The sequence below is a fragment of the Vipera berus genome (assembly GCF_964194415.1).
Source record: "Vipera berus genome assembly, chromosome: 13".
NCBI lineage: Eukaryota > Metazoa > Chordata > Lepidosauria > Squamata > Viperidae > Vipera > Vipera berus.
The window spans coordinates 10,258,070-10,270,972 of record NC_138216.1 but is presented as its reverse complement, the minus strand read 5'-3'; the positions used below and the strand labels follow the sequence as shown (position 1 = coordinate 10,270,972).

The 12,903-nt window shown below is 48.3% G+C and overlaps 1 protein-coding gene across 1 annotated transcript; it reads right to left on the bottom strand.

The window, feature by feature from the left end:
* Positions 1-1,164: 1,164 nt before the first annotated feature.
* Positions 1,165-12,862, bottom strand: LOC308674093 (uncharacterized protein). The gene is made up of 6 exons (XM_081338293.1): positions 12,806-12,862; positions 10,193-10,333; positions 9,474-9,567; positions 5,547-5,706; positions 4,045-4,197; positions 1,165-2,336 (listed from the first exon to the last, which is right to left on the bottom strand). Exons 2-6 carry the CDS (start codon positions 10,318-10,320, stop codon positions 2,167-2,169), a joined length of 705 nt encoding a protein of 234 aa, XP_081194419.1. The 5' UTR covers positions 10,321-10,333; positions 12,806-12,862; the 3' UTR covers positions 1,165-2,166.
* Between the last annotated feature and the right edge of the window lie 41 nt (positions 12,863-12,903).

Below are 12,903 nucleotides of genomic sequence, written 5' to 3'. Positions count from 1 at the left end.
AAGTCAAAAATAACAACAAAAGAAAGCTTCTTCCAACTCTTCTAGTCTGTAATACTCTTCTTATCCTGCTGCTATAAAGTCCAACTTTTGCTTCCATAGAATATCACAAGGAATATCGTGGCTTGCACGATTCTGATCTTTGTAGGTGTAGACACATCACGGCATCTGAGCAACTTGAGGAAAGCTTTCAGATTAATCAGCCGGATAGGAAAGTAGGCAGGCTTTAAGAATTGTTGGAAGTTGGTATCTTGAGACAGAGGCTCCCTCTAGCAATAGAGAAGCATCATGTCATTCCAAGCAGGGTTTCTCAACCTTGGCGACCTGAAGATGCGTGGACTTCAACTCCCAGAATTCTTCAGGCTGCCTGCAGAATTCTGGGAGTTGAAGTCCACCCATCTTCAAGCAGCCGAAGTTGAGAAACAGTGCCCCAGACAATTGAGGGAAAAACCACATAGTTCCCTCTTTGCTCCCACGCCTTTGAAAAACTCAATTTCACTGGAACTGTATTTTGATTACAGGTATTCCTGAACTTAGAACCAAACGTTTGGTGACTTTTTGAAGTTACACTGAAGAAAGTGACTTAGAACCATTTTTTCACACTTAAGGACCTTTGCAGCATCCCTGTGGTCACGTGATCAAAATTCAGCACCCTGGCAACTACCATGTATTTATGACGGGTTGCAGCGTCCCGGGGTCAAGTAATCCCTTTTTGCGACTTTCTGACAAGCAAAGTCAATGGGGAAGCCAGATTCACTTAACAACTGTGTTGCTTGCTTAACAACTGCAGTGATTCCAGGTCGTAAAATGGGGCAAAACTCACTGAACAAACAGTCTTGCTTAGCAATTTTGGGCTCAGATGTGGTTGTAAGTCAAGGACTTACCTGTATTTGAAGAGAGGAACGGGGGATTTGTTAAAGGCAAAGGATGGATTCGGGTTGGGTGTCAGCAGCTGTCATTTGTAATCCTGATGTTGTCATTTCCGATGCTACCTACTGGACTTTTGCAGTTCAACAGGGAGAGACAAGGTTTTAGAGGTGCATTTATGCAAACTGGAGGAAGGTACGGAATAAAGAGATCCTGGCTTTTGTTTTAAGAGATTGTGCCAAGTTCTTAATCTTGATTCTACTGACTGAGGATGGAAGCGGCTATTTCTTTTTTTCCCCCCTATTTTTATCTTGTTCTTTCTTCTTCTTTCCCGCACCTTTTGATGTAGCTTTTTATTTTGTAACTCTTCAAGGTTTACTCGTATCATTTAATCCCTTTTATTGAAAAATAAGAGAGGAAAGCTTAGCTCAACAAAACCCCTGACTTCTATGAAAACTATTTCCACGTATACAGCACATTATCAGCCAGTCAGTTCCATTAAATCTTTAACTCCTAATATGGCAATAACATTTAGACTTATATACTGCTTTCACAATGCTTTAGAGCCCCTCAAAGTGGTTTACAGAATCAGCCTGTTTCCCCCCCCCCCCCAAGAATCTGGATCCGCATTTTACCGACCTCGGAAGGATGGAAGGTTGAGTCAGCCTTGAGCCGGTGAGAATCGAACTGCAGGCAGCTGGCAGGCAGCTGAAGTAGTCTGCAGTACTGCATTCTAACCACTGCGCCACCACGGCTCAACCTATATTAGAGGTAGGCAACCTTGCCTCTTTTATGACTCGTGGACTTCAATTCCCAGAATTCCTGAGCCAGCCACGTTGAGGGGAAAGGGAGAGGTTTCCAAGCTGAACCATGCTGGCTCAGGAATTCTGGGAGTTGAAGTCCACGAGTCATAAAAGAGCCAAGGTTGCCTACCCCTGCCCTATATCAACCAATGGCGCTCTAGATCTAATGGAGTTCCATGCCCCACCAAGCAAGGGAGGTGGGGGCAAGTAAGGTAAGGCTGCTTCTGAGAGAACCATCCATTTCAACATTATTAAAACAGGAACATTTGGACACATCCCTGTTGATCCTTTGAAAGAAGACCAAGCAGGATTTCTAGCACTCTTGTGTCACACAAGCCACATTCTGTTTGTGAGAAAGCTGTGCTGTGGATGGTTGTTGTGGGCTGGTGTGGTTGGTTCCCAAAGCGAGCAAATTTCCCTCGGGTGTGTTGGCTCAACTCTGCCATTCACGTGCCAAGGAGCAGGTGTTGATGCCACAATCGCAGCAGCTGGGAAGCATTCATCTGGTTCTCTGCTTCTTCCGGCCTCGGCCTCCTTGCTCACCACCCTCTCCCTGGTCTTCCTCTTGGCTCACCATCGGCAAAGAGGGCAAACCCAGCTTTTTAGCTAAAGCCCAGGTCCAGAGGCATTTTTCCACCAGGTGAGCCGTCCAGGTTTCTGTGGTGTCACCTAACAAAATACAGAATACAAAATAACAGAGTTGGAAGGGACCTTGGAGATCTTCTAGTCCACCACCCACCCACCCCGCTCAAACAGAAGACCTTATACCAGGAGTAGGCAACCTTGGCTCTTTTATGACTCATGGACTTCAACTCCCAGAATTCCTGAGCCAGCCATGCTGAGGGGAAAGGGAGAGGTTTCCAAGCTGAGCCATGCTGGCTCAGGAATTCTGGGAGTTGAAGTCCACGAGTCATAAAAGAGCCAAGGTTGTCTACCCCTGGCCTAGGCCTAGGCCGCTTTATGACTCGTGGACTTCAACTCCCAGAATTCCTGAGCCAGCCATGCTGAGGGGAAAGGGAGAGGTTTCCAAGCGTTTCATGCTGGTTCAGGAATTCTGGGAGTTGAAGTCCACGAGTCATAAAAGAGCTAAGGTTGCCTACCCCTGCCCTATACCATTTCAGACAAACATCTCTTCTTAAAAGCCTCCTGTCAAGTTTTCAAGTGACTCTGAGGTATTGTTTACCTTAAAAGTCCTTTATTTAGCCTAATACACTGGCAAATGCTTGCTCGAAGGAAGCTGGAATCTGAAATCTCCGCCCCTTGCACAATATATTAAAACACAATTCTCCACCTTTCTAATTTTGTCATTAGTCATATTCTCCAATTAAATTTAAAGAATCAGTTTCCCTTCCGCCAAGTTCTTATCTTCTTTAATTTCAGACGGCCTTGAGGTACAATCCTCCTCCTCCCAGGCTTAACCCTATCTCTTAAAGCAATACACAAGTTTAACATATGAAATAGCTGCTTCTTCATCTCTTGTCAAGCAAGAACATTCGATGTTAGCAGCTGTTAGCAGCGTTGACACCTCCATTGATGGAGCAGCCCCAAGTTCTGGAAGCAAGATTCATTGTTCTCACTGTTAGGCAATTTCCCCTGATTTCTAAGTTGCTTCTCTCCTGGATTATTTTCCATCCATTGCTTCTTGCTCTGCCTTCAGGTGCTTTGGAGAATAGGGTGACACACACACCCCCTCTTCTGTGGGGCAGCCCCTCAAATATTGGCACACTGCTATCATGTCACCCCTGGTCCTTCTCTTCGTTAGTTTAGTTTAGTTTAGTTTTATTTAATTTATATACCGCCCTTCTCCCTAGGGACTCAGGGCGGTTCACAGGGCATATATAAATTACGATACAAAAGTTAAAATAAGATTAAACCAATGCCCAAATAAAACAATAATACAATAATAAAACAACAATTTTAAAAGCCCATATTCCCCCTTCAGGCCAGACCAGCTAATTCGAATAAGTGGGTCTTCAGGCCGCGACGGAAGGTTCGGAGGTCTGATGTCATCCGGAGCTCCACCGGCAGTTGATTCCATAGTGCCGGAGCGCCCACAGAGAAGGCTCTCCCCCTGGGGGCCACCAGTCGGCATTCCCTTACCGGAGGCACCCTGAGGAGGCCCTCTCTGTGGGAACGCACAGGGCGGAGGGGAGTTGACGCCGGCAGCAGGTGGTCCCTGAGGTAACCCGGACCCATGCCATGTAAGGACTTAAAGATCATAACCAAGACCGTTAGACTAGACATCCCCAATTCCTGCAACTGTTCTATGTATGTTTTAACCTCCAGTCCCCTAACCATCCTTGTTGCTCTTCTCCGTACTCTTTCTAGAGCCTCAACATCTTTTTTATAATGGGGAGAACAGAGAAAATGGCCTTGCCTTTATTCAGTTTCTCGGCACAGCTCTGAATCTTGTCCATATAAAGCAGATAACGTTTCAGGGTGTACTGGAGAGGACCCAGGCCTGGAAGGATCTCCATCACTTCATCTGCCATGAATGCAGCCATTTCAGGTGCTCCGGCAGCGAGAATGGCTAAAAACAGAAGCGAAAACACAGAGCTATGGGAGAAATATCTGGGGGGGGGGAGAGAAGTGTTAGTGTGTAAAGTCTCCCTGCCCGATATTCCTATTCTTTTTATTGATTAGATTTAGAATCTGTTTATTCTTTGGACTGCTTCATCTCTGCCTTTCCGCCTTGCATCACGGTGGAAATACACGGACTCAGAGGAAGATGGCTATGAAGAATTGATCCATAGGTATGTCAGAAAACAGCCATCACAGAACGTAGAAAAACGTTATTGAGGAATAAGAGAGTTGGAAGGTGCTGGTAATGACCTATAAAGCTCTCAATGGCTTGGGTCCGGATTATCTAAGGGAGCACCTGCTGCCGGCATCAACTTCCCATCGTCCTGTGCGCTCCCACAGGGAGGGCCTTCTCAGGGTGCCGGCGGTTAAGGAGTGCCGGCGGGTGATCCCCAGGGGAAGGGCGTTCTCTGTGGGCGCGCCTGCCCTTTGGAATGATTTACCGGTGGAACTTCGGACCGCCCCCGATCTGCGTTCATTTCGCCGGGACCTGAAAACCTGGTTTTTTGATTTATCGGGCCTGGACTGAAGGGGTTTTAGCTTTTAATATTGTTTTAATTGTTGGGCTTAAGTAATTTAATCTTTTTTAATTTTATATTATTTTTATATTGTATTTTATGCTGCCCTGTAAAACGCCCTGAGTCCTTCGGGAATAGGGCGGTATAAAAATTTAAATAAATAAATAAATAAACAAACAAACAAACAAACCTTCGAGGTCTTATAGTCCAACCCTCTACAAAAGCAGGAGAGCCTCTATCATTCCAGACAAATGGCTGTCCAATCTCTCCTTGAAAATCTCCATGGATGGAGGGGCTGCCACAGAGAAGAGGGGACTGACCTATTCTCCAAAGCACCTGAGGGCAGGACAAGAAGTAACAGGCAGAAGCTTATCAAAACAGAGATCCAAGCTGGAACTAAAGAGAAACTTCCTGAGAGTAAGAACAATTAACCAGCAGAATGGCTTGCCTCCAGAACTTGTGGGTGCCCCCAACACTGAAGGATTTTAAGAAGTGACTGGACAGCCATTTGTCTGGAATGGTATAGGGTTTCCAGCTTGGGCAGAGGGGTTGGACTAGAAGACCTCCAAGGTCCCTTCCGGCTCTTTGTTATTCTATTCTTGTGGGTGCTCCATCACTGGAGGTTTTTAGGAAGAAATTGGACAGCCACCTTGTCTGAAATGGTATAAGGGTCTCCTTCTTGAGCAGAGGGGTTGGACTAGAAGACCTCCAAGGTCCCTTCCGGCTCTTTGTTATTCTGTATCCTGTAAGTTCCAGATTTGTAACCTTCCTATTTCTGTACCTGAAGCCGTGGCTGGTCCGACGCCCTTCAGGTTGTTCAACTCCTTCACGGCAGCTTCTACATCTGGGAGTTGATGGAAAGCTTTCTGGGTATGTTCCTCCACCTTCTCTCTTGGATTAGCTGCCACCAGCTGCTGCAAGCGAGGCCGAAATTTTCCTCTCTGGAAAGACCAAAAGCAGAAATGATCAGCTTCCGAGTCTGAGCTGCAAATGTTTAGCGTGGTTTCATTCTGCTAACTGTACAATTTCGCCATCGTTTGTCTTTCCTCAGTGCTGGGGTTAAGCCTTCTGTCTCTTCTTCAAACTTCATGTTTCTAGTCTCAATCCTGACATAGGATAGGATAGGATAGGATAGGATAGGGTAGGGTAGGGTAGGGTAGGGTAGGGTAGGGTAGGGTAGGGTAGGGTAGGGTAGAATAGAATAGAATAGAATAGAATAGAATATAGAATAGAATAGAATAGAATAGAATAGAATAGAATAGAATAGAATAGAATAGAATAGAATAGGATAGGATAGGATAGGATAGGATAGGATAGGATAGGATAGGATAGGATAGGATAGGATAGGATAGGATAGGATAGGATAGGATAGGATAGGATAGGATAGGATATTGGGATAGGATAGGATAGGATAGGATAGGATAGGATAGGATAGGATAGGATAGGATAGGATAGGATAGGATAGGATAGGATAGGATAGGATAGGATAGAGAAAATAGAATAAGAATTAGAATTAGAATAGAGCTGGAAGGGACCTTGGAGGTCCTCTAGTCCAACCCCCTGCTCAAGCAGGAGACCCTATACCATCTCAGACCACTGACTGCCCATTAAACAGCATGTATGCTTACGATTGACTATATGCTCTGCAGCCAAAGATGGAGAAGCTCTATACAGTCAGTAAAAACAAGACCAGGAGCTGACTGTGGCTCAGACCATGAGCTTCTCCTTGCAAAGTTTAGGCTTAAACTGAAGAAAGTAGGGAAAAGCACTAGGCCACTCAGGTATGAATTAAATCATATCCCTGTTGAATATACAGTAGAGGTGACAAATAGATTTAAGGAATTAGATCTGATAGACAGAGTGCCTGAAGAACTATGGACAGAGGTTCGCGACATTGTACAAGAGGTAGCAACCAAAACCATCCCAAAGAAAAAGAAATGCAAGAAAGCAAAATGGCTGTCTGAGGAAGCTTTGCAAATAGCTGAGGAAAGGAGGGAAGCGAAAGGCAAGGGAGAAAAAGAAAGATACACCCAATTGAATGCAGAATTCCAGAGAATAGCTAGAAGAGATAAGAATGCCTTCTTAAATGAACAGTGCAAAGAAATAGAAGAAAACAATAGAATAGGGAGGACCAGAGATCTTTTCAAGAAAATTGGAGAAATGAAGGGAACGTTTAATGCAAAAATGGGCATGATAAAGGACCAAAATGGCAGGGACCTAACAGAGGCAGAAGAGATTAAGAAGAGGTGGCAAAATTACACAGAAGAACTATACAAGAATGAGCTTAACGTCCCTGATAATCACAATGAGGTGGTCACTGACCTCGAGCCAGACATCCTAGAATGTGAAGTGAAGTGGGCCTTAGAAAAGCTGAGCAACAACAAAGCTAGTGGAAGTGACAGTATTCCAGCTGAGCTATTCAAAATCTTAAAAGACAATGCAGTAAAAGTGCTACACTCAATTTGCCAGCAAATTTGGAAAACTCAACAATGGCCACAGGATTGGAAAAGATCAGTTTACATTTCAATTCCAAAGAAAGGCAGTGCCAAAGAATGTTCAAACTATCGCACCATTGCACTCATTTCTCATGCTAGTAAAGTCATGCTTAAAATCCTACAAGCTAGACTTCAGCAGTATGTGGATCGAGAACTACCAGAAGTGCAGGCAGGATTTCGAAGAGGCAGAGGAACTAGAGATCAAATTGCCAACATACGCTGGATCATGGAGAAAGCTAGGGAGTTCCAGAAAAACATCTACTTCTGCTTCATTGACTATGCTAAAGCCTTTGATTGTGTGGATCATAACAAACTGTGGCAAGTTCTTAAAGAGATGGGAGTACCAGACCATCTTATTTGTCTCTTGAGAAACCTATATGCGGGCCAAGAAGCAACAGTGAGAACTGGACACGGAACCACTGATTGGTTCAAAATTGGGAAAGGAGTCCGACAAGGCTGTATACTGTCGCCCTGCCTATTTAACTTATATGCAGAGCACATCATGAGAAAGGCAGGGCTAGATGAATCAAAAGCTGGAATTAAGATTGCCGGAAGAAATATCAACAACCTAAGATACGCAGATGATACCACTCTAATGGCAGAAAGTGAAGAAGAACTAAAGAGCCTCTTGTTGCGGGTGAAGAAGGAGAATGCAAAACTTGGGTTGAAACTTAACATTAAGAAAACCAAGATCATGGCATCTGGCCCTCTCTATTCCTGGCAAATAGATGGGGAAGAAATGGAGGTAGTGACAGATTTTATTTTCCTGGGCTCCAAGATCACTGCAGATGGGGACTGTAGCCAAGAAATTAAAAGACGCTTGCTCCTGGGGAGGAAAGCCATGGCAAATCTAGACAGCACACTAAAAAGCAGAGACATCACCCTGTCAACAAAAGTGTGTATAGTCAAGGCTATGGTCTTCCCAGTTGCAATGTATGGCAGTGAAAGTTGGACCATAAGAAAGGCTGAGCGCCAAAGAATTGAGGCCTTTGAACTGTGGTGCTGGAGAAGACTCCTGCGAGTCCCTTGGACCGCAAGGCGATCAAACCGGTCAGTCCTAGAGGAGATCAATCCTGACTGCTCTTTAGAAGGCCAGATCCTGAAGCTAAAACTCAAGTACTTTGGCCACCTAATGAGAAGGAAGGACTCACTGGAGAAGAGCCTAATGCTGGGAAAGATCGAGGGCAATAGAAGAAGGGGACGACAGAGAATGAGGTGGCTGGATGGAGTCACTGAAGCAGTAGGCGTGAGCTTAAATGGACTCCAGAAGATGGTAGAGGACAGGAAGGCCTGGAGGAATGTTGTCCATAGGGTCGCGATGGGTCGGACACGACTTCGCAGCTAACAACAACAACAAATGCTTACGAAGCGAAAGCTGAACCAACCTATTAAGGAGATTGCACTAGTATGCCAATCACATCTACAATATATCCATTAAAGGAGAATATGCGTAGCTCAGGGTTGAAACGAGGGGTCCTTGGTGCTCTCTGACCTTGCTTGTTCTCTTGCAGACAATTCATGACCCAAACTAAATAATTGTTCTGTACCAGCCTGCTACCGGCCCTGCAGAAAAGGCAGGGACAACCCCTTTACAAACGGCAAGAGGCTGGAATTACGCCTGCCAAATTTATAGCTACAAAAACAAACAAGACACGAACCAAGAAACAGGAGCTTTAAGAAACAGGAACTATCCAAGCGGTTGCCTTCAGCAAACCAGCCCTCCCCACACATTCCCCTTATATAGAGTTCAGGGCGTGGCTTCTCTCTGCCGAGAAGCCCCATTGCCTTCCTCTGTTTACTCCTAATTGACTGCCTCCTGCGTCGGGCGTCCTTGAACAGGGCCAGCTGTGGGTCATCTTCATCCACGCTGTCAGGCTCACACAGCTGGGTCTCCGTGGTGACCAAGTGGCAGGGGCCTGGCTGAGGGCTCTCATCAGCAAGATCTTCAACCCCCTCAGCAAGGTCTTCAACACCCCCCTCCTCCTCCAACTGCCGAACCCACAGGCTGACCCTGAATCACAACACTAATATCATCAGTGCACTGATGATGTTAGCTAGTTTGGGTAATGAAATGTCTGCAAAAAAATACATGCAAGCTCACAGAGCACCAAGGAACCTTAATAAACCCATTTTACAGATGGGTTTTGAGACTGAGATGTCACCTGCTGTTGAACTGCTCAAGTCTGTTTAGCACTTCAGAGGGGAATACCTACGGTCAGCTTCCATTGCACGAGTTTCAACAATTCCTCTTTCGTCAAGTATTTTTCCTCGCACCCTGCAAGAATTCTGGGCAACTCCTCTTGATACCTCGAAAGGAGACAAGAAAAATAAAACAGTAAAAACATACAGAGCCATCCTCATTCTCAGAAGGAGATTTTTTTAAGAAGCTTATGGAAATAAGAAAGAGGGTGGTATGTAGGGAAAAGAATTCAGACCCGGGTCGATAGAGATGCTCTGAACCAGCCAGGCAGCCTCGTCTCTCCCAAAAAACCCTGAGCAACTGCCCGCTGAACTTTTATTCACCTCCTTTTTCTGAATACCAAATACAACATTACATAAACCCCATCAATCTCAAAAAAATAGGATACATAGTGATAATTGGATAGGTAGTAAGAACTACTCAGGTGCCTATGAGATCATTACAAAAACAAGATACTAAAAGATATATGTGAAAGCTCTATCATAGCGTTTCCCAAACCTCCCACATGCCATCCTGTGCGAACCAGGAGAGTGTGCTCATCACTGTAATTCACGTAGAGGCCGATAAGAAACGTTTGGGAAAGCTGAAGGTTGGGAAGCCAAAAACTGGCCATTCCCACAGTGGTAGTGCCCAAACCATCTTAAAATGCATTTTTTCCCCTCTTGCACATGGAAAATTGTCTGCTAGGCTGATGCCTTCATTAAACTTCCAAATGACGCATCAGTAATTTACCACTGATCCAAGGCAATTAGTTTCTTCCCCTTGCTTCCCATAGCTGCAATCACATCCTGGTAAATATTCAAAACGGCTTTCCAGGAGGCTGGATCCTCACATGCATAAATTCCCCCTTTCCCTGACATGATTTAAGGCCACCTGGAACAGAGAAAAATCAAAATACAGTATTAGGTAGCTAAGGACAGGGAGGTCGTATTTGCTTTTTATATTTGGTTGTTTAAAACAGCGTTTCTCAACTTGGACAACTTGAAGATGGGTGGACTTCAATTCCCAGAATTCCCCAGCCAGCTTAGCTGGCTGGAGAATTCTGGGAGTTGCAGTCCACCCATCTTCAAGTTGCTAGGCTTGAGAAATACTGGCTATTATATAAACTCTGGCCGAAATTGGAAAGCCAAGTCAATCCTATCTGAGACATTCTAAGCCCAACGCTTGTTTTCTACATCTAAACTTGGTTAATATTTAGGGTACCAGCCACAGACTTTTCAAGAAACTAGCAAGATTTAGCTCAATACAGGATCTTTGCCGCCCTGGTTTGCCACCTGTCATTCAAGCTATAATTGTTCGGTGTAATTGCGGTCTGATTTATCCCAATGCACTGTGATGTGCAGACACGCTAACATACAGCTTTGCCAACTTTGTGGGTTATTTATATTGTATTTTTATATTATTATTATTATTATTATTATTATTATTATTATTATTATTATTATTATTATTATTATTATTATTATTGTGCTTTTCAGCCCACGGTGACTCCTGCTGCCTGACCATACAAGTTCCTTGTCAATGTTTCTGGGAAAAGGTTGTCCTTGCCTGCTTCCTAAGGGCGGAGAGAGAGTGACTGGCCCAAGGTCACTGGCTTGCATGCCCAAGGCAGGACTGGAACTCAGTGCCTCCCAGTTTTTAGCCCTTACAACAAACTAGCACTCATTAAGAATAATAAGTGCCTGAAGTTTTCTTGGCAGTGATTTGCTATTGTTTTCTAGGGTTGTGAGAAAGGGACTGACCCAAGGTCAGAATGTGCAACTTTGGTGAATCGATCAAAATTTAACAGAATAGCAGTGTTGGAAGGGACCTTGGAGGTCTTCTAGTCCATCCCCCTGCTCAAGCAGGAGACCCTATGCCATTCCAGACAAGTGGCTGTCCAGTCTCTACTTAAAAGCCTCCAGGGATGGAACATTAGGATCCAACCTGCACTTTAAACAAACAACCAAGGCTTACTTCGGAAACAGCCCCACCCCCACCCCAGGTCCACCAACCAGGTTAGCCTCAGCAAGCCGGGGTTTGCTTCCCCACCCAAGCTCCGCTTCATCCTTTGAGTCTACCCGCTTCCGACCGACATCTCCCACCCGCCTCTCCGCAGCCCGGGCACAACCGAGCCAAACCCCGCGGGAACCCCCCGTTCCTGCCCAGCGGCGCCCCCCACTCCCCGCGCCCGACCGTTAAGCCAACCGACCGTGCGCAACCAGAGCCGGCTGGGCGCAAAGCGGGGCGGGCAGCGAGGCTGGGCACAGCCACTCCTCGGCGGTGGCAAAGCGAGGTCGCCCGCCCTCCCGCCGGCCGAGCGCTCGCTCAGCGACCCCCTCCCCAGCCACCCACTCAGCCTCCCCCCCCGCTCCTCTGCCCCTGCCTCCGATCCCCCCGCCCGCCTGGCCGCAGGTGAGAAAGTGCGGCCGCAAAGCGAGGTCGCCCGCCCCCCCAGCGCCCCCCAGCCCACCCCCCCAGCGCCCCCCTCCTTTTCTGCCCCGCCTGGCCGTAGTTTCTCCCCAGCGCGCGCTCAGCGACCCCCTCCCCAGCCACCCACTCAGCCTCCCCCCTCCCCTGCCCCTGCCTCCGATCCCCCCGCCCGCCTGGCCGCAGGTGAGAAACTGCGGCCGCAAAGCGAGGTCGCCCGCCTCCCCAGCGCCCCCCAGCCCACCCCCTAGCGCCCCCCTCCTCTGCCCCTGCCCGATCCCCCGCCTGGCCGCAGTTTCTCCCCAGCGCTCGCTCAGCGACCCCCTCCCCAGCCACCCACTCGGCCTCCCCCCTCCCCGCTCCTTTGCCCCTGCCTCCGATCCCCCCGCCCGCCTGGCCGCAGGTGAGAAACTGCGGCCGCAAAGCGAGGTCGCCCGCTCCCCCAGCGCCCCCCAGCCCACCCCCCAGCGCCCCCCTCCTCTGCCCCTGCCCGATCCCCCCTCCTGGCTGCAGTTTCTCCCCAACGCGCGCTCAGCCACCCACTCAGCCTCCCCCTCCCCCGCTTTTCTGCCCCTGCCTCCGATCCCCCGCCCGCCTGGCCGCAGGTGAGAAACTGCGGCCGCAAAGCGAGGTCGCCCGCCCCCCCAGCGCCCCCCCTCCTCTGCCCCTGCCCGATCCCCCCGCCTTGGCCGCAGTTTCTCCCCAGCGCGCCCTCAGCGACCCCCTCCCCAGCCACCCACTCAACCTCCCCCCCTTCCCTGCCCCTGACTCCGATACCCCGCCCGCCTGGCCACAGGTGAGAAACTGCGGCCGCAAAGCGAGGTGACTCGCCCCCCTGCCCACCCCCCCACCCCCAGCGCCCCCCTCCTCTTCCCCTGCCCGATCCCCCCGCCTGGGCCGCAGTTTCTCCCCGGCGCGCGCTCAGCGGCCCCCTACCCATCCATCCAGCCCTCCAGCCGGCGCCCCTCCTGCCCTGCCGGCGGCGGCGTTGCGCCCGGGCGCCGCAGCCGGAGCGCGCCGGTCCCTCCCCTTCC